Source organism: Motacilla alba, chromosome 27 (genome assembly GCF_015832195.1).
Source record: "Motacilla alba alba isolate MOTALB_02 chromosome 27, Motacilla_alba_V1.0_pri, whole genome shotgun sequence".
Classification (NCBI taxonomy): domain Eukaryota; kingdom Metazoa; phylum Chordata; class Aves; order Passeriformes; family Motacillidae; genus Motacilla; species Motacilla alba.
The window spans coordinates 3095172-3117946 of NC_052042.1; the positions used below are offsets into that span (position 1 = coordinate 3095172).

Genomic DNA, 22775 nt, shown 5'->3' on the forward strand with positions numbered 1-22775 from the left:
TGCTGGCCCGTGCTTTCAGCTGCTTCTGCCCCTCCACACACAGGATTTCCTGGAATCTTCCCAGAATCTCCACATGTGTGAGGGAGAAAAGAATTCCTGGTTTGTTCTGGTTGCTTCCAAAGCAGCATGTCCAGGGTTTGGAGTAACTTGTAAGTTATCTTAATCTTTTGGAAATACTGCCAAGGCTCAATCCAGTTTCGTACAATCCCATTTCACCTGCAAGCCTGGCTTCTTGGCTCTTTTTATTTCTTTTTTTTTTCCATGGTTCTCCCAGCAAGCCCACTTGGGCATTAAACTTCTGTGATAACATGTGAGCTTACAATTCTGTATCAGAGAAATGCTGCTTAGAGTTCAAAGAGCAGCTTATGTGAGAATTCCCTGTGATGCAGCTGGAATTAAGGGCTTTGTGTTCCCAAGATTGTCCTGTTTAAGGGAATATTGAATTTGCTCTGGGCTGAATTCCTTCACTGTACTTTTTTAAATTAATCCACTTGAATATTTTATATTTGTGCTAAACTTGATTTTTGTTGAGCTTGACGTGTGATTTCCTGTTACTGATCCATGACATGGGCGAGTCTTTCCATGCCAGGTGAATTCCAGGCAGGGATTGTGGGTGGTTTGGGATGTGCAGCAGCTCAGTGTTTAGCTAACCTGGTTGAGTGGTTTTCCTCTGGCAGTGATTTACTCCTCCAAAGCAGCAAGAAAATGCAAGGTCCAGCTCTGAACTGGCAGTCTGTGCTTTCTCTTGTGCAGCGTCAGGACAGGAGCTGGAGGGATGGATGAGCTTCTGGCCTGGAGCTGTGTCCTGATGGGTTTGGTGTGGGGCACTGCCCGTTAGCAGTTTGATTTTCACCTCAAAGGTGATGTTACAGCAAAGTCTCAGCTGGGAGAGAGCTCTGCTTCTGGAATTCCCCCCTTTTCTCTGCAGCATGCACAGCCCCGTTTTGTCCAGGTGCCCTTGTCGGGTGGGTTCTGGAGCCTGGTGCTGTCAGGCCCAGTCCCAGGAGGTTCTGCTCAGCCTGGGATGTGAGGCTGGGGGTCCTGGGCTGGTGCCCAGTGGCTGTGCTGGCTCCTGGGCTGAGCCTGGCAGCGTGGGGCTGTTGGAGGCTGGAGTTTGCTCCGAGATGGGTGTGTGTGCATGCAGGCTGGGCTGTGCTGAGAGAGAACCTCCCGGTGACTCTGTAACAGCTGCTTTGCCTTCCCACAGCAGAGCAAACCCTGCAGGGATCTCATTGCTCGAGGAGATCGCTGGGAATGCCACCTCTTTGTCTTCCTCCCTCCCGAGGGCTGGGTGTGCCCTCCAGCAGGACAGGGACTGCCCTGGAACCGCAGGTCCGGTGGTTGCAGCAGTGTCGTGGTCCTGCTGTGGTGTTTGGTCAGGATTCTTGACAATCTGCTTTCACAGAGGGAAAATTTAAGGGCTTCAATTTTAGCACTGCAGAATAGAATATTTTACACCTCGTTTGAAACTCAGTTTTCTAAGTGAACCAGTGCTGAGTAATACTTTCAAAACCTGACTCTCCCATGTTATTCTGACATCCTTCACACCAGTGTGAGGGATGGACCCACCCGGGTGCCCCGAGAGCAGCTGGGTCCTGGCACTTTTCAGGCTCTGAAATGGTGAATACGTGGGGAACTGAAATACTGAAAAGTCTATGCACACTGATGCTTCCCCAGCTTTCCTGGCACTGTAATCTGGGTTTACAAGAGTTTAGTGGCATTTTGGTTCCATGACATCTCGTCCTGTGTGTGTGTGTTGATGTCACTGTACGGTTTGGGCTGCTCTCAGTCTCCCATTGCTGAGCAGAGCCATGTTCTGTGTCTGTCAGTGGGTTTATTCTCATTTTCCCCTGCCCCAGGGAAGTGTGACCAGCTTCCTTCCTCCCTTCCTTCTCTCCAAGCTGTCTGAGCCCGTTCCTTGGAGCACAGGAGTGGAATGGCTCTGCTTCTGGGAGAGAAAATGTATACAGCAGCTATTTATAACCTGTACATGAATGCATGATTTAATGTAGTTAAATATTCATGTGGTGAGTGCCAAGACTTTCTACGTTGTTACATGAATCAAGGTGAAGGCAAATGCACAGAACCATGGAATGGATTGGGCTTGAAGGCCTTTCAAGGCTGTCAAGTCCAACCCCCTGCCATGGGCAGGGACACTTTCCACTAGCCCAGAGTGCCCCAGGCCCTGTGCAATCCCTGTCCCCCTGGCACAGAGCGGGGCTGAGCAGGGCTTGGTGGCACCTGGCACCTCAGGGCAGCAGCAGTGTCCAGTGGCACTGTCACCTCCTCCGTGTCCCAGCACGGCTTGGGGAGACCAAGCTCTGCATTTTCCAAAAAAATGGACTTGGCTGTGCTTTGCTTGGAGTGTTGCCTCCACACGTGGTGGTTCCAGGACTTTGTCCGTGGGTCGTGGTTGGGTGGAGCTGCAGGGAAGCCGAGTGCCAGTGCTCCTGCAGCCCTCCCACACATCCCCACAGAGCCACCAGCCCCAGGGGTTTGCCACAGAAACCACAAATGAGCATCGTCAAGCAGTGCTGTCCCAGAAGGACAGAGAGCACACAGAGGTGCAGGAGGTGGTGCTGTGGTGGCACGGACACGCTTTGGTGTGACTCTCAGCCTGGCAGCTCCTGCCAGGGGTGTCCAAGGGGGAATGGCTGGTGCTGGGAGAGCTGCTGCTCTCAGGAAGGGCCTGGAAAGAGCAGGCTGCTGTGGCTGAGAGCCAGAGCAGGCTGGTGTGTCAGGGGGCGTCTCCCACCAGCTGAGTTGGGAGTAGATGCTCTGAACAGCTCGAGAGCTTCTCTGGGAAAGTTGTGAAGAGGAGAGTGGCTGTGGGCAGAGCTGCCATGTGAGGGCTCTGCTGTAGGACTGCAGCTTTGGCAGGGAGATCAGGAATTGTGTGGCTGTTAGGCTTTGCCTTGGATGTGGTTTTGTCTGGCCGTGCTCAGAGAATGATGGAATAGTTTGGGTTAGAAAGTTGTGAAATCCATTCAGGAGGTTCTGGGCACCCCCTTAAGGTTCCTCATTGCTTTGGCTGCACAGAAATGTTCCTGATCTGATTTTGATCCTAGGAGTGTTCAGTGAGCAGGATCCCCAGTGCTGCTGGCTGTTGTAAATGCAGAAATGCAAGTTGGAAAACGGGAGAAAGACAAATTGTTCAGGTACAAGAGTATTATCCCTGGAGTAGCAGGCCCCTCCACTGTCTGTGTCTGCTGAGACACAGAGTGGACGTTGCTGTGGTGTGTCTGAGTCAGAGGCTGGTGCCAGTCCCTGTCCAGCCACGCTGGCCCTGGACCTGCAGCCACAGGGTTGGGCCGTGTGCTGCTTTGCCATTTCCAAATGACCTCCTCAGTTTCAGTAATAACTCCAGATACCCTCTTATTTCTAATGGATGGTTTTCATCCTGTTTAAATTTGTGCCTTGTCCTTTCCCCTCCTCTTCCCTAGGGAACAGGACAACTGTGTGCTGCACCCACCCGTGTCCCTGGAGCAGTGCTAGTCCCTGGGCAGCTGTGGCAGGGCTAGGTGGCAATAGCTGGTGGCTGTCCCTGCCCTTGGCTCTGTGGGGCCCTTCTGGGTCCCTGCATGACTGTGGGAGCTGATGTGAAACGCTTTGGCCTTCCTGGCCAGGCCTGGCTCTCCCCACTCCCACTGTCGTGGACGGGGCTATCCCTTCTTGGAGCAGTGCTGGGCATTTTCCCTCCCCCAGATCTGAGCTTGGAGGGACAGCTCTGCTCTGTTGCTGGGAGCTGGGACACTGCACCCGAGCTGGATGCAGCTCAGGGGTGGCCCAGGATCCGTGGGGAGCCCAGCGGGACGAGCAGCCCTGCTGCCATCCCAGCCTGTCTGACTGCCCAGCCCTGTCCCCAGTGTCCCTGCTGGCTGGTGTGAACAGTGTGGTGTGAGGCAGCATCGGAGGGGCCACGGGGGAGCACCCAGAGCCCACAGTGCACGGTGGGTCACCTTATGGGTTAGTCAGGACAAGCCCAGGCACCGATGCGAAGCCACTTGGAGAGGAGCTTGTCCCTGCGCTGCCGTATTTATCTGAACTGGAATTCGGAATGTTTACCTCAGTGTACATAGCTCAACCTTTCCCTGGGAGGAAAGGGGAATTGCATGGAGCAATTGCTGTCCCATTGCTTTGCCAAACTCCTCATCCTCTCCCAGCCGGGCTCCGCAGCGGTACCAGCTGTCCCTCTTGGACCTTTCTAGGATGTGAATGGTAAAAATGTGAATATTTGTTGTTTACTTCCTTAGCAGAACTCCTGATGCCGTGTTTGTATGGGAAATCAGCCTGAGCAGACCCATATGCAATCGGTTTTACTTTATTATAAACTGTATATGATGTACAAACTAATAAAAACTCAAACGACGACAATGTCACTGTTGTTCTTGAACAGGCAGATGAAGGAGATATTCCAGCTGTGTATCCTGGTGCTGGAGTGATCTGGGCACTGGGAGTGTGGGCTCAGCCAGCCCCTGAGCAGCTGCTGGCAAATCCCTTGTAGAGCTTTGGTGGAACAAACCCTTGAGGTTCTGGCAGGAGAGGCCCCATCTGAGCGTTGGGCACTCAGCTGCTGCCAGTGTGGAAGGTTGGAGGGGGTTTCTCCATGGTCACAGGTGCTCTGGGTGGGTTTATAGCTCACTATTTTATGGTATAATAAAAATTTATTCTTATCCTTTGCTTCTGATCAGCAGGAAGTATTTTGCTTTCATGGCAGAGTGTTTGGTACCAGAACAGCACCAAAGCTCTCCCTGCTTTTGGCCTCAACAGTCAGAGAGAAATGCTCCCTTGTCCCAGCAACATTGGACTCGGGGTGAGCTGTGCCCAGCCCCAGCCCACGCCTCAAACACAGTCAGTATTTACAGCGTTAGTTGGGTTAATGGCACTCTGCTGCTCCCCAGAGCCTGAGCCAGGGCAGGAGGTCGAGCTGGGCCCTTACCTGGGGCTGTTAGTGGAGCTTTGTGTTAAACAATGCCCAGGAGCCACCACCCTGCTGGGCCAGGGCCTGGCAGAGCACAAACCCAAGTTTCAATAGAACAGCTTTAATGACACAAGTGCTGGGTCAGTAACTTCCAGCTGGGGTTTAGGTTCGAGCAGACATGAGTTACAAGGTTACAGTGCCTCCACTTCCTACACTACGGGGTTACTCCAGCCTAACTCTTAACATTCAAGTGCATTAGAGGAAGGGAGTAAAATCTTGCATGAAGTCCAGTTGTGTACTTCAGACATGATTTTAGTTTCTATCAAATAAGATGGAAAAGATGTTAGTTCATCTCTTCCACTCCCTGCCAAGGCAGGATTGTTCCCTACAGGACACGGGATGGTGCTTGGTCCAGCCCAGGTGGAGGGAGGTGGCTGGAGCCACGTTGCAGGAATTGGCTCCCTGTCCTGGTGTCTCTCTTGATTTCCCCAAAGTTGGTGTCTCTAAGGTATCACCTGGCACAGTGCCCTCCTCCTGGCTGTCCCCAGAGCATCTCTGCTGTGAGGGACAGGAGCTGGGATGGAGCCCGCTTGGGCAGCTGTGATTAGGGCTGCCAGGACCTGCTGCCCTCAGCAAGGCCTGTCCTTAGGGGCCAAACCCTTGGTAAGGACAGGACTCCTGACAGGAGTGACCCATGCCTGGGTCTGGCTAGTTCTGGCCCTGTAATCAGCTGCCAGAATGGCCAATGTCAGTCCCTGGGTGTGGGAGGGGAGGGACATCCTGCAGTTCCCTTGGCTTCAGACCAGTGACTGACAGGCTTTGGTCAGTGCCAACAGGTAAAGATCGAACGATTGTGGTTCAGAGGGAAGCAATAAAAGCCCCAGAGTTGATCTTTCTCCAAGGAAGAAAACAAGCAGGACACCCCAGCAGGTTCCCTCCAAAACTCACATTAAAATCCGTGACAGTTTCAGTCAGGAGTTGCTTGTTTTCTTCCTTTTCTGAGGCCGATAACTCCCCAGAGGCTTCACGCCGGGGTGGGCAGGAGGGTTGACTTTAGTAAAGGTAGAATTATTTCTCTTTACACTTTTAAGGTTACAGGAGTTACTTGCCTTTTAAAACCAGACCGAGGAGCTGCGCTGCCTGTGCTCCTAGATGATGGTGCAGGAGCTAAAGGCAGCACCCCGTTTGTTGGTGCTCTGCGTTGGCACGAGTTTTCCCTTCCCGTAGTACCCCGAGAATATCGCCCTCACATCGATCTTTTTAGACAGGACAAGCATCCACATCCCATTATCAAAATACAGCAGTTTCCCTCCTCCAATTTCCCCCACTTGCTCCCCTTTGTTCCCTGCCTTTTCCAGCTTCACAAACTCCAGCAGGTCGAGCCCCGTCTGGACGGCCTCGATGCCGTTGGCGCAGCCCAGGGTGATGTGGGCCCGGCTGCCCCGCGGGAGGTTGTCCGTGGGCAGGATCTTGTCGGCATCCCCGGGCCAGAGCTGCAGCTGCTGCTCGCTCAGCTCGATGCGAGCCCCGACAGTCTTTGTGGTGATGAACAGCGCCGAGATGGAGAGGGTGAAGCCTTTGCCGTAGGAAGCCTTCACGGCCTGGAGGAGAGGGACACGCACACGGGACAGCATCAGCGCCTGGGGTGGGGGTTCACCGTCCCCAGGCTCGGGGACAGCGTGGCTGTGACATGGTCAAAATATCCAGAGCAAGGAGAAGGTCAATGCCTGATGTCACAGCTCTGTGGATCTGGAGCTGGTAACATCTTCCCACTATTGAACCTGGGCTTATGTGCTCTGAAATAATCAGTCTGGGGATCTGAATACCTCAATGCATCATCATTCAGCTCAAGCTGTCAGAGATGACGCTGGCAGTCCTGTGTGACCAGGGAAAATGGGAGTATCTTGTTTGGAAATAGGAAATGATCACCATGTCCACAGTTTGGAGTTTTCTCTGCACAGGCCAGAGGGATGTAGTTCCTGTCCCTATATTTGGCCTCTTGGGTCAGAGCAAAGCCCATCCCCAACCCTCTCCCAGACTCATGGACACCCCAAAGGGGAGGGAGGGGACACGGGGGTGTGGGGAGGAGGTGGGACCCCAACACTCACTTCCTGCTGCGCATATTCCTCGGCTCCAGCTGCTTTTCCAAACTCGGTGTATTTCGTGGTGCAGTGCAGGACCCCAGGTGGCCTCTTCACAAAGTAGCTGGTGAGATCTATTTTTATTTTGGGATCTTCGATAGCAGAAGGAACTGCAGGTATAGGTGAACAATGTCACTGTCACAAAGCGATCCCCCTGATGTCAACCCACGAGCCCTGGTCCCATCTCAGCTCCCTTCCCTGCCCCAGCATTCACATCTCGTCTCTCTGACTGCTGGCTGGGAAACCAAAGCCCTCCCTCGTCCCAGGCTCACTGCAGATGGAGCCAGAGAACGGAAGCTCCTGTGCATCACCGGGGCTCTCTTAAACCTGGTGGTTTGTTCAGCCTTTCCCATTTCTCTTTCTGTGCCTTTTTCCCACCCAACCCCTTGGAACCAGGGGACACCCAGGATCCCATGTCCTGCTGCTGCCACCTGAGCTCAGTGCCCTGTGGGGCCAGACCTAAACGGACTTGGGAAAAGCTCTTTAATTTATTTTTACTTACAAAAGCAACTTTGTCAACTGTGAAGACCAGGTTAGTAGCTTTAAAAAGCTTTTCTGGTTGGCAGTATTAGAAATTGACTTTAGAAGCTAATCAGACTCGTTAACACCAACAGGTAAGAATGTGGTAAGGGAGCATCAATACATACAGTATTTACTCTCCTTTTTGAAGGCTTTGAGACTCCCAAGCTCATCCAAGAATGCCTGGCCAGCCTTCCTCAGGATCTCCGAACTTCTTTTGCTCAAAAACCACCCAAAATACATGGGGAGGAATTCCTTCTCTAAGCTTGGCTTCATCTTCTTCAGCTCTTCCACAGATAGTTTCCACTGATTCTTGTCCTTTAGCTGGGGACAATCCAAGCGCCAGGGCGTTTTGGGCTCGGCGAAGATGACTTTGTAGCGGTACTTGTCAGCAATGTCAAAGAGCTGCTCCAGCCGCTCCCGCTCGTGGTGAGTGTCATCCAAAACAATGACGCTGATCTCCCGTTTGCAATAGTCAACTAGATCCTCATCCACCTTGGAGTACTCTTCGGGAATGGAGCTTCTAATTAGTGGTGTGATTTTATAGTGATCAACAGAGATGACCTTGCAGGCGTCTTTGTACCGATCGTGGATGGCCTGGGCGAGGGTGGACTTCCCGCTGCCCGGCAGGCCCCGGAGGATGAAAAAGGTTTTGGATTCTTTCAGTGTGGAGATGGTGTCTTCATCGTCCAGGAACGGGAAATGCAAACTCTCGGGTCTCTCTTTTGCTGATTGAGTAGACATTTTTCTAAATATTTTAGGCAGGAAAGTGTGACTCTTCTTGGAGAAGCCTCTGTTCTGAAATGGAAGGAGAAAACACTTTGCAGGGCAGGAACCCCCGAGACAGTGTGGCCCTGCTGGAACCTTTAATGGAAAGGATGGGCACAGGGAGCATCTCCCCCACACTGCCTCACTTGGGTGCCCCGCTCAGCTGACACCTTCTCCCACAGCTGCTCTGGCTGGTTGCACAGCAGGGATCCACTGCGTTCCCCCAAGGGGTGAAGGTTCAGCCCTGCTCCCTGCTCTGGCCTCGGCAGCTGCAGTCCTGCCCCACCAGGAAGGGGTTTCTCAGGCACCCTGAGCTGCCACAAAGCCCCAGCCCGGGCAGAGCTCCTCGTGTGGCACATTTAGTCTGAGCACTTGAACCAACACCTGTGGCTGCCGGATGCGAGGGCAGTGACCCATGGAGAGCCCAAGGGGAACTGAAAGTCCCAGCAGGTTGAGAGCTGCCACGCTCCTGTCCCTTCACCTGAATCACAAACTCTCTTGCCAGGGTAGAGGCTGTTTCCTAGAGCAGCCCGCAAGGATGCTGCTGTCTGTCTCTGAGGAGCGCCTCGCAGGAGGGAATTTGGGCTCCTCTTAGGAAGAGCAACTGAGACGGCTTCCAGGAAAGCCAAACCCCTCCCCGCAGCTGCCAGGCAGAACTCGAAAGCGAAACCTCGAGTGCTGGAAGAAACGAAACACTCGTGGTTGGCAGCAGTGAGCAGGAGATGCCGCGGGGAGCTGGCACGGCTGTCCCTCCCCTCCTGCCAGCAGCTCCGGTTAGCGGAATCCCAGATTAATTCCCAGCAGAGCCTGGGAAAACACGGGACTGAAAGGAAACGTGGGATTTCTTCAGCTGTGCGAGTCCTCAGTAGCATCAACGAGGCAGACATTGTTTGTTGGGTCAATACATGAACTCTCCACCCTCCCTGCTGTGGGCCAGCCCGGCCTGGGATCCAGTGGACCGTGGGAGTGATGCCCCAGAAGTGAGTTTTGCCTCTGATGCAAAAATTGAGAAGTTTGACATAAAACAGAACTGCTCTGCCTGGGCCAGAAAAATGTGTTTCCAGTTCGCAGTTTTTAAAAAACACTTTTCAGATGTTGATTTCCCCATCTCTTTATCCCAGAAGGTGCAGATGGGTTTTGGTTCCGAATGCCCTGGGAACAGAAGCAGGAGCCCACATTCCCCACGGGCACCGCCTGCCCTGGGCTCAGCTGCAGCCTCACACCCAGCCGGGGACAAACGAGCCCCTGAGAGCAGCGGGGACCCACGGGCTCCCCTCGACCCCCGGACTCGGGGCTCGAAGCGCTCACACAGGAGGAAGCCGGTGAGTTACCTGGAGCGCAGCACAGGTGTCCCGCTTGCCAGGGGTTCGCTGTCCCCGCACCGGGCTGTCCCCGCTCCGGGCTGTCCCGCGGGCGGGGACCGGGGCCGCTGTTCTGCCGCGGCAGCTGCCGAGGGGACTGAGGCGCTTTTCAGCCCCGTGAACAAAGGAACAATCGCGGCCCCCCCGGGCCATTGTTCGCCGCCGGCTCGGGGACAACGGGCGCCTTCACGGGCCGGGCCGGGTGGACAAAGGCTCCGCAGAGCCCGGGGGAGCGGGGTCTCGCCGGACAATCTCCCTTTGAGCCGGGCCCGGCCCCCCCGCCGCCCCCACAAAGCTGCCGCTTGTCCCCGGCTCCCCACGGAACGGGGCTGGCGTGTGGGAGCCATCGCTCCCGGTCCGAGCGTGCCCCGGCAGCCCCCGGGGTGGTCCCGGGACCCCCGAGACGGAGCCACGGGCCCCCGGGGCCGTTCTCGGTGCCCGGCCGCCTCCGGGCCCCCCCAGGCCCGGCGCCCACGTGTCCGCAAGGCCGCCGGCGCTTCCGCCCTCCGGGCAACCGGAACCTCTGCCGGGCGGAGCGGCAACCCCGATCCCGAGCCTAGTCCTGATATCCCGATGCCAGTCCCGGTCCTAGTCCCCATCCCGCTTACCATGGTGAGGGCAGCGGCTCCGGGGCGGCCGCCGGTGCGGAGCGGCGCGGCGGGGAAGCGGCTCTGGGGCGGGCGCGGCCGCGGTTCCTTTCATAGCCTCGGGACTCGCCCGCCCCCGAGGGCCGGGCCGAACCCTCCCCGGGGCGGCGGGGGGGCCCCGGGGCTCAGCCCCGCCCGGCCGCGGAGGAGCCGGTGCCGGGGATGCTGCGGGGACGGTCCCGTGCCGCGAGAGGGGCTGCGGGGCCGGGGGAGGCAGCGCCCCGAGAACGGCGCGGCTCGGAGCAGCTCCTTCCCTCTCGGAGCAGCTCCTTCCCTCTCGGAGCAGCTCCGTCCCTCTCGGAGCAGCTCCTTCCCTTCCCTGCTAGGGACACATCACTGCACTCCTAGCTACGACGCTTGCTCAATATTTATTTCAACTTCCCGCCTAGGCTCTACTTTTCCCCACTGCTGTCCTTTATTTCCTTGTCCGTTTCCCCCCTTTAACCATTTCTTCTGCTTACGTATCGTTTCTGGCTTCCTCTTATGGCTTTTTATCTCAATCCCCTTTCTCCTCCTCTTCCACATTCTCTGTGGTGGTTTTTATGCTTTCACTGCTGAAGAGGCGATCTGGGAAGGGAAAAGGAAACTTAAGCCAAGTCCTAGAACTCAGCAGCTGGACACAAGAAAGGCCCCCGGGCTCCCTCACCCTCACCAGGGATGTCTCACTGTCCTCTGGGTCCTGGGAAGGGGCTGGGCTGCCCGGCCTGGGGGAGCAGCCCCGGGGCTGCGGGCACAGCGCCCTGCCAGGACCCTCCCGGAGCCCAGCAGGGGCGGGACAGGGCGGTGACACCGGGCCAGCCTGCAGGGGACACTCTGGGAGCGCTGCTGTCTCTAAGCTGGGCACGGCCGGACCTGGGAGCGCAGCTGAAGCAGCCCCGGACTTCCACCGAGATTTTAATTCAATACTTGCAAGGAAATGGGCGCTGTGGGGACTCTAAGGCGCTCGCTCACAGGAGAGTGGGGTTTTTTCCCATTTCTGGGTGCAGAGGTGTGAACGTCAAGTACCTTCGTGTGAGGGAATCGTCCCGTCTTTGTGGCCTTTGTTCAGCTCTGCAATGAAGCTTTTGCTCACACTATCCAAGGCCTGAAAGGGATGAAGCTCTTAATAAAAGCCCCGGAAATGCAGCTGCATACCCAACATTGTCCTGTTTTCTTTTGCTGTCCGCTCTCATTACCAAATCCTTTCCTACTGGAAAACTGCATTTCTGTGGCATTACTGGCTGGAGAGCCCAGCTGGGATCAGAGCTGCTCCCAGAGGCTGCCCAGAGCTCCGGCTCCCCTCGGCAGCCCCCTTACCGCAATGATGCCGTTCTGAGCAGCTTCACTGGGAACAAGCTTGGCCTTCTCCAGAGCCCTTTCAAAATTCAGGATGGCAGACTGGTAATCTTTCAATTTCACTGGAACAGACAAGGATATCAGCTGGTTTAGCCCAAGATCAGAACAGCAAGAACTAATCAAGCCAGTCTTCATCTGAGCAGTTGCTTTGGCCGTAAAATCCTAGAGATGTTCTCAGACCAGCTTCTGCACCCTGAGAGCAAAACCTGTGCCCGCATCTTTACCTTGTGCCTGTGCCACCAGCACGGTGGCGTGGAGCTGCCACTCCACATCTCCTTCTTCATCTGCTGACTGCAGGGACCTCTGGCCATAATCCTGGGCTACTTCAGCATCATCCAGCTCGAGGTAGCACCGCCCAATTTCATGGAACAGCCAGGCCTTCTCCAGGCTGGATTGGGCCAGTGGAATCTTCTCCTCCCAGCTTCAAGCAGAGTAAGACAGACAAAGCTTTACCAACCCTCACTGGGTACAGTTACAACTCAACCACTGATTTGATAGCAAAGGGCTCAGGTGTGAAAACCACGACCTGGGTCCCTCCAACCCCTGATGCCTTTGCTGCTGGGCTGTACATACGTGGTGATGGCCTGCTGGAACTTGCCAATTCGGGCGTACACGTGGCCGATGTTGTCCAGGGCCCGGGACTCGGCGTCTGCCAGAGAGCTGAGACAGGGAGACAAAGGGATTGTGGCACTGACATCCTCCTGTTCGTCACTCTGCCTTTCTTCATGGTCCCCTTGGTGCTCCCCACGCCCTCAGAGGATTGTTAGCAAGTAAAGGGCCCAGGTCAGGCTGAAAGTCATGAAATCAAGGTTGATTTTTGATTTTACCTACAGCTCTGGCAGCTGACCCCACGAGACAGAGGGGAAATGGTTTTGCTTTGCCTTTAATTATTGTCACCATGACATTTGTATGAAAATCCTCTGTGAGGATTTTTTTCTTTTGAGAGGCTGGGAAACTTCAGCTTCTCCGTGTTTTGCTGCTTTGGAATGTGATTTGGGGAATTGTTTACCCAGCATGTGGATTGTTTTTGCTTGATGGCCAATGACAGCCACCTGTGTTGAGGCTGTGAGCAGTCACAAGATTTTGTTGTTCATTCCATTCCTTTCTATTTCTTTCCAGCCTTCTGATGAATCCTTTCTCTCTATTCTCATAGCATAGTTTTAATATAGCATTTTTAGTATAATATATATAATAATATAATAAATCAGCCTTCTGAAACATGGAGACAAGATTCTCATCTCTTCCCTCGTCCTGGGACCCCCATGAACGTGGTCACATATTATTATTAATTTTTGTGCAAATCTGGCAGCCCTTGGGAATGTCTTTCCACTTTTCATTGCCCCTTTGTGGGAGCAACTCATGGATGATTTCTGTTTTTCAAAGCAAAGGCACAAAAAGGTGTCTGCAGGCTCCTGACACCAGCCCTGATCCTGCGCTTGGACCTAGCTTTGCTCCATGCTACAGGCAGCTCCTTCTGTAATAAAGCCCTTTGGGCTTTAATTTTTTTAATTATCCTCATTCTCATCTTCAGCAGCAGTGAGATGCTTTTTTGCCTACCCTTAGCTTAGAGATGGAAAAGCCTGTGCGAGGAGCAGATAAATGCGATGGGAGTCAGGGAATCACAGAGCGGCTTAGGTGGGAAGGATCATCCGGCTCAAACCCCATCACGGGGTCATTAACGCGAGTAATTAACGAGTCATTAGCGGTGTCTTCAGCTGCAGCCGCCAGAGGGTGCAGCCCGCCCGTCCTTCCGAGGCAGCTCGGGTTTAGCGAGGTCCCAAACCCGGCATCTCCTCCCCTCTCCTGCTAATTCCTGCCTTTACCTGGCCTGCTCGGGGAGCGCGACCACCAGCCTGTTCCTAAACCAACATTCATTTCCGAAAGGATTGTTGAAAATGAGAAACAACCACTCGGTGACATTAGAAAAGCTCAGTGCACGACTGCCAAACCTAAGTCCCACATCACTTCAAGGCGTATTGCATGATTTCTGCTATGCTTTAAAAACTCTTGCTACATCTAAGACTACATTTTGCCCCACTGTGGTTCAGCTGGAAGAGCTGTGGGATGTGTATGGTGCAGACAGGTAAGTGCACCTGGAAGAGACCTTTATTTCAAGCCATGCTTAATGGTCTCTATGAAAAGAAGTTTAAGACAAAATGTAGCAGAAAACTGCAGCAATTTCAACCCCAATCTTCCTGAGAAGAAAGTACCTGCTCAAGATTAAAGTGCTGAGACTGGGACTTGAGTTCTTCTGCTTTGCTACAGAAGAGGTTTTGATGTGCCCTGTGCTGTGGGTCCTTAATAATCTGCTTCAGGTTCCTTATTTTGAAATAGCAAAGATAAAAATTCACCACAGACCCTAATACTTGTGCAGAGCTGAATGTGTAACCCTGGTAAACTCCTCAGGTGACAATTACTTTACCTAATGCTAAAACACCCCCACAGAGGCATTTTCCACTTTCTCCACCCACCTGAACTTCCCAGAACTTACTTCTGCCTGGCACAATCCAGATCCATCCTATGGCTGCGCAAAGCTGCCTCCATCTGTCCCATTGCCAGCTGGGCATTCCCAATGAAGCTGTGGAGGTTCCCAATCAGTTCATTCTTGTTGGGAACCTCATTCTCTGACCAGGCTTGTATCTTCTTCAGCAGACGTTCAGCTTTCCTGCAGCTTTCCTCAGCAGAACCTCTGGCCAGCACTGGGGACAGGGAGCAGAGTTGGATACTGGGGTGTGACACAGAGACATTGAGAAGTTGTGAATTCCCCATCCCTGGAGGTGTTCCAGGCCAGGCTGGATGGGGCTTGGAGCAACATGGGATAGTGGAAGGTGTCCCTGCCCATGTAGTGGGGGTGGAGTGGGATGAACTTCAAGGTCCCTTCTGTCACCATCATATTTTCTGAAAAGTCCTCTTTGCCCAGGATTCTTCTCCTGGGAAGCTGAGAGGCCTCAGAGAAAGGTGAAAACAATATGATCTCATTTGCTTCTCCTGTGTTTTGCTGCTTTGGAATGTGGTTTGGAGAGTGTTTATCCAACAGGTGGTTGTTTGATTGGTTTCATATGAATTATTTTAACTTAATGACCATTCACAGTCAAGCTGTGTCAGACTCTGGAGAAAGAGTCATGAGATTCGTTATCATTCCTCGTAGCCTTCTGTCTGTATCCTTTCTCTATTCTTTAGTATATTATTCTTTAATATAATATCATATCATAAAATAATAAATGAGCCTTCTAAGAACATGGAGTCAGATTAATTTCTTCCTGCCATGGGGGACCCCAGAAAACACCCCACCCTTCCAACCCACACCATCTTGGGATTCTGCGATACTCAGGAACTGAGACCTGGTGAAGCGGCTAACCCTCAGCCAAAGCTCAGGAACAGAGCTCCCCGCAGCAGTGGGAGGCACTCAGCTCCAGGCAGGAACCTACTCAGCTCGATATCCTCCATGTCCTTCGCGATGGCCCTGGCAATGTCGGAGGGTTTCAGTTTCTGGTCGTGGGCCCGGGCCTGCCGCAGGACCTTGCGCTCGTACACCCGCGCGTAAATCGGCTTCTGCTGCTGCCAGAAGTCCCGCCGCTGGTTCAGGTAGGAGATGCCACCCAAAACCAGGTCCATGACTTTGACCCCCTGCCTTGTGCTGCTCTGCATCAAGTCTGGGAATAAGATAAGGTAGAACCCAGGTGAGAATCAACAGACCTGAGCTGCAGCTCAGTGGGGAATTGATTGGGAATGGTTTTCTGTTCCGACACAGACAGTCCTGGACACGAAAGTGTCCCATGCTCCTCACAGCTGAGGCGATGGGGCAGCTGACAATAAACTCTGTGGCATTCACATTTTCTGAAAAATCCCTTCGCCCAGGATTTTTCTCCTGGGAAGCTGAGAAGCCTCAGAGAAAAAGGGAAACAATTCTTCTCTCATTTAATTCTCCTGTGTTTTGCTTGTCTGGAATGTGTTTGGAGATTGTTTGCCCACAGGTGATTGTTTCATTGGATTCTGCTGTGAGTGCTTTCACCCAGTGGCCAACTGGGGCCAAGCTGTGGTGAGACTCTGGAAAGAGTCAGGAGTTTTCATTATTATCTTTCTAGCATTGTATAAGTATCCTTTCTGTATTCTTTAGTACAGCATTCTATAATATAATATAATGTAATGTAATATAATATAATAATGATATATAATATATATTATATTGTATTATATATTATAGGATATATAATATATAATGTAATAATAAATTAGCCTTCTGAGAACATGGAGTCAGATTCATCATTCCTTCCCTCATCAGGGCACCCCACAAATAAAGCTCTGCTGCCCATGTGGTTCAGTGAGCTGAGCTGCTGTTCCAGCCTCATATCTGCTGCTTTCTCTGCTGATCAGAGCCAAGCAGGGGCCCAGTAAGGGGCGCCAGCTGTGCTGAGCACCTGTGCTCTGGGATAGAACATCTGCATGGCACATCTGCATTGACAGGGCACTTGGGACAGTGCTTGGATCAGGCTGGCAGATGGAAACTGAGAGGGCTTTTACCTGCCTGCAAACCAGACCGCCCACATGTGTAATTAGTGCTGGCAACACTGAAAAGCCTGTGAGCAAACCAAATCTTAATCACTTCTCTATTTCTGGGTGAAAAGTTCCCTAGAAATATGACTAAAGGAGCATCATCTTTGTGCCTTTCTCTAAAATAAGATACTTCTCCAATTCCTGCATCTTGACCTTAACAGCATTTCTAACAAACCCACAGAGGAGTCACAGCCCCATGAGCAGTGTCCCCACCACTGTGAGCTCTGGTACAACCAATGAAGAGTCACAGGGATTTAAAAGAAGAAAAGAAATGAAGAAGAATAAAAAAGGGATGAAAGAAAAATAGAATCTGCTGAGAAGGAGAAACACCTTCATCCTTGAGCAACTTCTCCAGGTATGCCTTGTCAGCATAAAGCCGTCCCAGAAGCTGTTGCTCTGTTTTTGGACTCTTCTTCTTCATCTGTTTTTGATCCTTTTGGTCCTTTGGTTTGTTTTGCTGTTTCTGGTTGTCTTTTTTGCTCTGCAGCTAGAGAAAAACAAAAGGAGTTGAGGGACATCAGTGGGGAACACTGGAATGAGCAGAATTCTGTTTATAGTCCATATAAGACAACTTTTCTGTTAAATAAAAGCAGAAAGTCAGTGTCTCACCAGATGCTTTGGCCATGAGCAACTGAAATTCTGCAGCCAATTGTGCTCCCTGGGGGCCACAAGGGTGTTACAGAAAGGGTAAGAACTAGTTCTGGCCTTTCAGAGGAACAAGACACTACTGCAATGGAGCACCCAAAATTGAAGCAATAAATAAAGTGTCCATTATCAAAACTGTGACCCTTAAACATCAGGCAAACCCAAAGTCAATATTGGAGCTCACTGTGCCCTCTTTGGCCTCTGGGCTGTTACTCATTAGATGGGTGGCTGGCAACACCCCCAGACATGGGCTAGAGGAGAAATTCCAGGTTTTGTTCCTGCATGGTGGCTCTTCCTGCCCTTCTGTCTTTAAATTCTGGGTGGCTTGAGCCAGACCTGCATTAGAAGCAGGTGACAAACACTCTCATGACAGGCCAGTGTGTTTTAATGCTCCAGAGGCCCTTCAGCAGGCCCGCTGCTCCCACAGCCATGTCCCTGCAGGGACTGTCACTCCTCTGGTGACCAGTTCAGCATTACAACAACTCCAGAAGCTTCTCCAGCGAGAGCCCCGTGCTGTACCTCTGCCTGCCTGCTCACAAAGCACAGCTCCTCCTTGCTCTCCAGCTTCACCGAGGATGGATCTGCAGACACAGAGGAGGCTGGGTTAGTGCTGCACAGCAGCCACGCAGGGGCCGCTGCTCTGGGGTGCCCTGACCCCCAGGGGAGCACTGACTCTGAGCCTCATTCGTGGAGAAAGTTTCCTGGACTTCAAGATAGACTGGAATCCACCAAAGTGTGAAATATAGAGAGTAGTGTAGGTGGGTCACTTGGGGAGAAATTTACCAAGTACAATTTCTCACCAAGATTTGTGAGATTCTCACAAATTGAGTAAATTTGTGAGTTGTGAGGAAAATGCCCATAGAGGTGCCAAGCCCAAAACGTTCCGTTTCAACCACTTTTCTTATCCTTTCCCATGGGATAGGGGGTGTTGGTGTGTTCTGGGAGCAGGGAATGCCACCAGCTCCTCCTGGGATCTTAATTCACATGGCACCGAGGGGTCCCGTTGCAATATTCCTACAGACAGGGCACATCCTGCATGGAGAAGGATGCAGGTTCTTCTGGGGGATCCCAGCTGGAGCATGAACTGGAAGGAAAGGTATTTGAAAGGTTTGTGCATTGATTAGGGCAAAAGGCCCATTGTGTTCACCACCATCTGTCTGCACCCTGGGAAGGAAGAGGGAGGAACAGCTCTTTGTTTGGTCTGAGGGAAGGACAGAGCTGCCAAGGCGGCTGCAGAATTCCCTTCAGCAGCCCCAGGGCCCAGACCAGCAGCACAAACACAGGCAGGTCACAGGGGCAGGTGTTCCCACCCCTCCAGGTGAAGCAGAGCCAGGGAAGCAGCTTGGGGATGTGCCCTGTTAATGTGTGTGCATTTCCCAACTGTTCAAACATCCACGTGTTTCCATGCTTCCCTGCATCTCACAGCTATTGACCGATTTAAAACAGTTTTCGTTTGATAGCAGTTAAATAGTAATTATATTAGTTTAGTTAAATATCAGTTTTCTATTTTTAAAATTCATTTTTGTGCCTGTAGCCCAGGGGGTCCAAAGGTGGTCAGAGCTCTTGGCCTGGGATATTGAGCTGGGAAGATTTCAGCTCGAGCTGTGATGATATCTGAGCATTGTGCTAAGCTCAGGAAGCAGCAGGAATGGAGGAAAGCAAGCCAGATCTGCAAACCTTCCCTGTTTTGTTTTTTTTTTTAACAACTATCCCATCTGAAAGTGCTGCAGGCTCTGGTGCCACTTGCACGTGTTAAAGCCTGGCACTGGGGGAGGGCTGAAGTTTTGAAATTTTGGGAGAGGGAGGCCCTGGCCTACCTGGGAATGTGTGTGGGGTGTGAGTGGGGTGTGCCAGCAGCTGGGCAGGGACAGGCTCCAACCCACCCCACAGGTTTGGCAGCCCCAGAGCAGCCCTGCACACGTGTTCCACTCACGTGGCAGAGGTGGCAGCCCCAGGTGAGGTGTGCCCCACACTGGGACATGTCCTGGCCATGCCCTGGCAGGGCTGGGAGAAAAGCTAAGTGAAAAGGGATGAGTTTTCTGTTTGTTTTAAACCCCACGAGGTCCTTGGCCTTTCCTGTCTGTCCAGGACCCGCTCAGTGATCTGAGCCAGGAATGGTGAAAGCAGAGCTCGTTACAAGAGTCAACAGTTTCACTGCTCTGTTGCAATGAAAATTGGAGGAGAGTCAGGATTTCAGGAGGCCAGGCTGAGGTAGCGTGGCACATTGCAGGCCAAGCTTTGAATGCAGGGATGAAGGTCTCAGAATGGATTCTGTCATTAGTGCTGCAGGTAGATCACAGAATAATGGAATCCCAGAATGGTTTAGATTGGAAGGGACTTCAGAGCTCATGCAGTTCCATCCCCTGGAATCACACCTCCCACGGGCAGGGACACCTTCCACTACCCCAGGCTGCTCCGAGCCCCATCCAGCCTGGTCTTGGACACTTCCAGGGGTGGGGCAGCCACAGCTTCTCTGGGCACCCTGTGCCAGGGCCTCCCCACCCTCACAGGGAAGAATTTCTCCCCAGTATCCCATCCAACCCTGCCCTCTGACAGTGGAAATCATTCCCCCCTGTCCTGGCACTCCAGGCCCTTGCAAACAGTGTCTCCACTTCCTTGTCAGCTCCCCTCGTGTACTGGGAGGCCACAAGCAGGTCATGGATTAGATGAGCTGCTCTGGTCTGTATCCTCTGGAAAGTTTCCATGATGATTTTGGAAACTGGAGTGTCAGGATTTCCCTACAGAACTAAAGGGATCAGGCACTGTGTGTGAACAGCATTCAGAGGAGAAAGAAAGAAGAAAGGGAAAAAAGAGCGGGGTTGGCTCTTTGTGGGGCTTTTATCTGCCACAAAGAACAAGAACCCAGAAGCAGAGAGGCTCCAGTGGGGCTCCTGGGTCACTTGCAGAGCTGATTTTGCACCAGCTGTGCCCTGAACAGCGCCGTCCAGGCTCACGGGGACAGAGTGACACTTCTTACTCCCAATGCAGTTGATAATGGCCTCCTCAGCCTTGTTGATGCCCAGCTGGAACTTGTGCAGGTCGGGGCGGAGCCTTCGGCCTCGGTGGTAAAACACCAGTGCAAACTCAAAGTCCCCCATGGCATAGAGGGTCTCTGCTTTCTGGTAAAGCCCCTACAACGACATTTGGGGGAAGAAACTGATAAAATGAGGGAGAATTTTGATGGATCTCAGGTAACTCCTGTCAGGCACGTGTGAGAGCCCAGGGCTGTAACAGCTTGCCTACATTAAACCCCAGACCCGGGGGTGCCTGAGCACCTCAACAGCTCTGAGAGCAGCAGAAATCTCAGCAGGGTTTGGAGTTTCCTCACAGCTCTGCCTCAGACCCCGCAGGGTCTCACAGATCCTTGGCCATCCCCTCCTCCCCCTTCAGCCGGTTACCTCATAGAATGTACTGTCAATCTGCAGCGAGGCTTCAGCATCCTTCAGGGAGTTTTCTGTGTCTCCAAGTTTCAGGAAACACTTGGAGCGGGTGATGAGGCAGTGCTTGTCTCCTGCTCTCAGCTTCAGTGCCTGGAACCACAGACACGGGCACGTCACCAGTGCTGGACATGTCACCAGTGTGGGACATGTCACCACACACGGACACGTCATCTGTGCTGGACATGCCACCACACATGGACATGTCACCAGTGCAGGACATGCCACCAGTGTGGGACATGCCACCACACACGGACATGTCACCAGTGCAGGACATGTCACCAGTGCTGGACATGCCACCACACACGGACATGTCACCAGTGCTGGACATGTCACCAGTGCTGGACATGTCACCAGTGCTGGACATGCCACCACACACGGACATGTCACCAGTGCTGGACATGTCACCAGTGCGGGACATGCCACCAGTGCTGGACATGTCACCACACATGGACACGTCATCTGTGCTGGACATGTCACCAGTGCTGGACATGTCACCACACACGGACATGTCACCAGTGCGGGACATGCCACCACACACGGACATGTCACCAGTGTGGGACATGTCACCACACACGGACATGTCACCAGTGCTGGACATGCCACCACACACAGACATGTCACCAGTGCTGGACATGTCACCCTACATGGACATGCCACCGCACACGGACATGTCACCAGTGCTGGCTCAACACCACAAATACACAAGTGCGGGTATTCGATGCCGCGGCTCCCACGTGGATCTGGATGATGGATGAGGATAAAACCGCAAGGATTTTCCTGAAGAGTCTCGTTTTTCACAGGTTCTCTGCGCTGCAGGCGCTGCCCTGTCCCTGAACTGCCCCGTCTGGGTCACCACCTGCTGGGGACACGTCCCTCCGTGTCCCCCCTCTTGCCACGGGTCCCCCCGCCGCCTCTTCCCCCACAGAACCGAACCGAACCGAACCGCGTCCCGCCGCGGCGGCGCCCCCCGAGGCCCCTCCCGCCGCGGGCATCCCGGCGCCCTCACGTCATTGAAGCAGCCCAGAGCCTTGTCGTGCTGGCCGCGCCGGCTCAGGGCCGTCCCCTCGCTCATGAGGCTCCCGAAGGAGACGACGGGCAGGTCATCGTCCGCCATGGCCGCGCTGGCCGCCGTTGCCGAGCAACGGTTACCGGGCGACGCCCGCTTCCGGTGGGCAGCCCCGCCCCGGAAGTGACGAGCGGTCCCGCCGGTGCCCACGTGCGGTGCCGGTGTCCCGGGAGGTGCCGGTGGCCCGGGCGGCCCCGGCCCCGCTCCGTGCCCGCGGGGTTCTGCTCTTCCGCCCGCCTTCCCGGAACCGAGCGCGGCCGCTCCGTGCAGCCGCGGTGCCGCGGCGGCTGCGGAACACCGGGCAGAGCCGGTTCCTCTGCCGCAGCCCGTGCGTTCCGCGGGGGCAGCACCAGGGCGGCCTCCCTGCAGTCGGTTAGTCCGTGCTGGTGCTCGCCGCTGGCCCCGGTACCGGTTTCGCCGCTCAGGGGTGTAATCCCGGCCGCATGAACGGCGGACGCAGCTCCCTCACGCCCCTCAGCGCTCCAGCGCTGGCTTCATCTTGGCGCCGCTTCAGCCTCTGGCCAGGATCCGCGCCTGAAACACTTTGTTCCTGCCAAGTGACTCAGAGCGAGGGCGGGGGGAGGCGGCGTCCGTCCCGCTCGGCACCGGTGACATTTCTTGGCACCACGGGGCGCTGCCCGGCTCCGGACCCTGCCCCGGGCCTGGCCCCGGCCCAGCGCCGCTGGCCGGCCGCCGCCGGGGCGGGAGGCGGGCTGGGGTCACGCCAGGGTGGGGAGACACGCACGGCCCAGCGGCGGAGTGGGCGGCCGGGCTGACACACCCCGTCCCCGGGGAACCGGGCCGGCGATTCCAGGTGGATCAAGCGCCCGGGAGCTGTTTCGTCGGGACATTTTCCCCCACTGGCACCGCCGGGTGTCCAACGCCGTCCCCCCAGCCGGGCGGGCAGCAACCCTGTGTTCGTGAGGGTCTGCCGCGGGCCTGTGCCCGGCCCGGTGACAGTGCCACCACACCGGGACAAGGCCGCCCGTTCGCCGCGCCCGGTGCTCCCTCAGCGCCGTGATGAGCGCTGGGAACCCCGGCGAAAAGCGATTTGGGGTGGGGGTTCCGGTGGCGGCTGCCCGGAGAGGCCGTGAGCAAACGGAGCAGCGCGGCGGCAGGACGCTCCCGGCGCTCCGGGAGGCACCGGTGACCCGGCGATGCTGTCACACCCCGTGGGTACCACCGGGCACCGCCCGCCCCCGTGGGAGGGTGCTTGGGAAGGAGCCCCGTTCCCGCCGCCGGTACCGTTGGGCGGCGGGCCTGCTGACGTCATCGCGGCCAGTGACGTCAGCGGCGGCGGGTCCGGCGCGGGGGGTCACGGCCGCGGTCGCCGCCGGGGGCGGGGCGAGGCTGCCGGGACTACGACTCCCACAAGGCC

General features: G+C 54.5%; 2 protein-coding genes across 4 annotated transcripts; both read right to left on the reverse strand.

The window, feature by feature from the left end:
- Positions 1 to 4305: 4305 nt before the first annotated feature.
- Positions 4306 to 10462, reverse strand: LOC119712034 (2',3'-cyclic nucleotide 3' phosphodiesterase). Of its 2 annotated transcripts, none has more exons than XM_038162840.1 (4): positions 10319 to 10462; positions 7710 to 8379; positions 7030 to 7172; positions 4306 to 6522 (listed from the first exon to the last, which is right to left on the reverse strand). In XM_038162840.1, exons 1-4 carry the CDS (start codon positions 10319 to 10321, stop codon positions 6070 to 6072), a joined length of 1269 nt encoding a protein of 422 aa, XP_038018768.1. In that variant the 5' UTR covers positions 10322 to 10462; the 3' UTR covers positions 4306 to 6069. The 2 variants fall into 2 exon arrangements, with proteins under 2 accessions (XP_038018768.1, XP_038018767.1); XM_038162839.1 differs by lacking the exon at positions 10319 to 10462 and adding an exon at positions 9681 to 9826.
- Positions 10463 to 10623: 161 nt separating this feature from the next.
- On the reverse strand, positions 10624 to 22737 carry ODAD4 (outer dynein arm docking complex subunit 4). Of its 2 annotated transcripts, XM_038162835.1 has the most exons (12): positions 21338 to 22737; positions 20290 to 20421; positions 19869 to 20022; positions 17411 to 17472; positions 16577 to 16733; positions 15121 to 15345; positions 14184 to 14391; positions 12266 to 12352; positions 11917 to 12113; positions 11654 to 11754; positions 11363 to 11441; positions 10624 to 10924 (listed from the first exon to the last, which is right to left on the reverse strand). In XM_038162835.1, exons 1-12 carry the CDS (start codon positions 21443 to 21445, stop codon positions 10854 to 10856), a joined length of 1581 nt encoding a protein of 526 aa, XP_038018763.1. In that variant the 5' UTR covers positions 21446 to 22737; the 3' UTR covers positions 10624 to 10853. The 2 variants fall into 2 exon arrangements, with proteins under 2 accessions (XP_038018763.1, XP_038018764.1); XM_038162836.1 differs by lacking the exons at positions 17411 to 17472; positions 19869 to 20022.
- Positions 22738 to 22775: the final 38 nt, after the last annotated feature.

Excerpts from the sequence above, each read along its gene's own strand:
- ODAD4 (XM_038162835.1), bottom strand. The coding sequence starts at position 21,445 with ATGGCGGACGATGACCTGCCCGTCGTCTCCTTCGGGAGCCTCATGAGC. Across the intron at positions 20,422-21,337 it reads CTCTGGGCTGCTTCAATGAC|GCACTGAAGCTGAGAGCAGG; the intron begins GTGAGGGCGCCG and ends CTGTGGTTCCAG. Across the intron at positions 20,023-20,289 it reads TTGACAGTACATTCTATGAG|GGGCTTTACCAGAAAGCAGA; the intron begins GTAACCGGCTGA and ends ATGTCGTTGTAG.
- LOC119712034 (XM_038162840.1), bottom strand. Across the intron at positions 7,173-7,709 it reads CAAAAAGGAGAGTAAATACT|TTCCTTCTGCTATCGAAGAT; the intron begins GTATGTATTGAT and ends CTATACCTGCAG. Across the intron at positions 6,523-7,029 it reads AGGAATATGCGCAGCAGGAA|GCCGTGAAGGCTTCCTACGG; the intron begins GTGAGTGTTGGG and ends CCTCTCCTCCAG.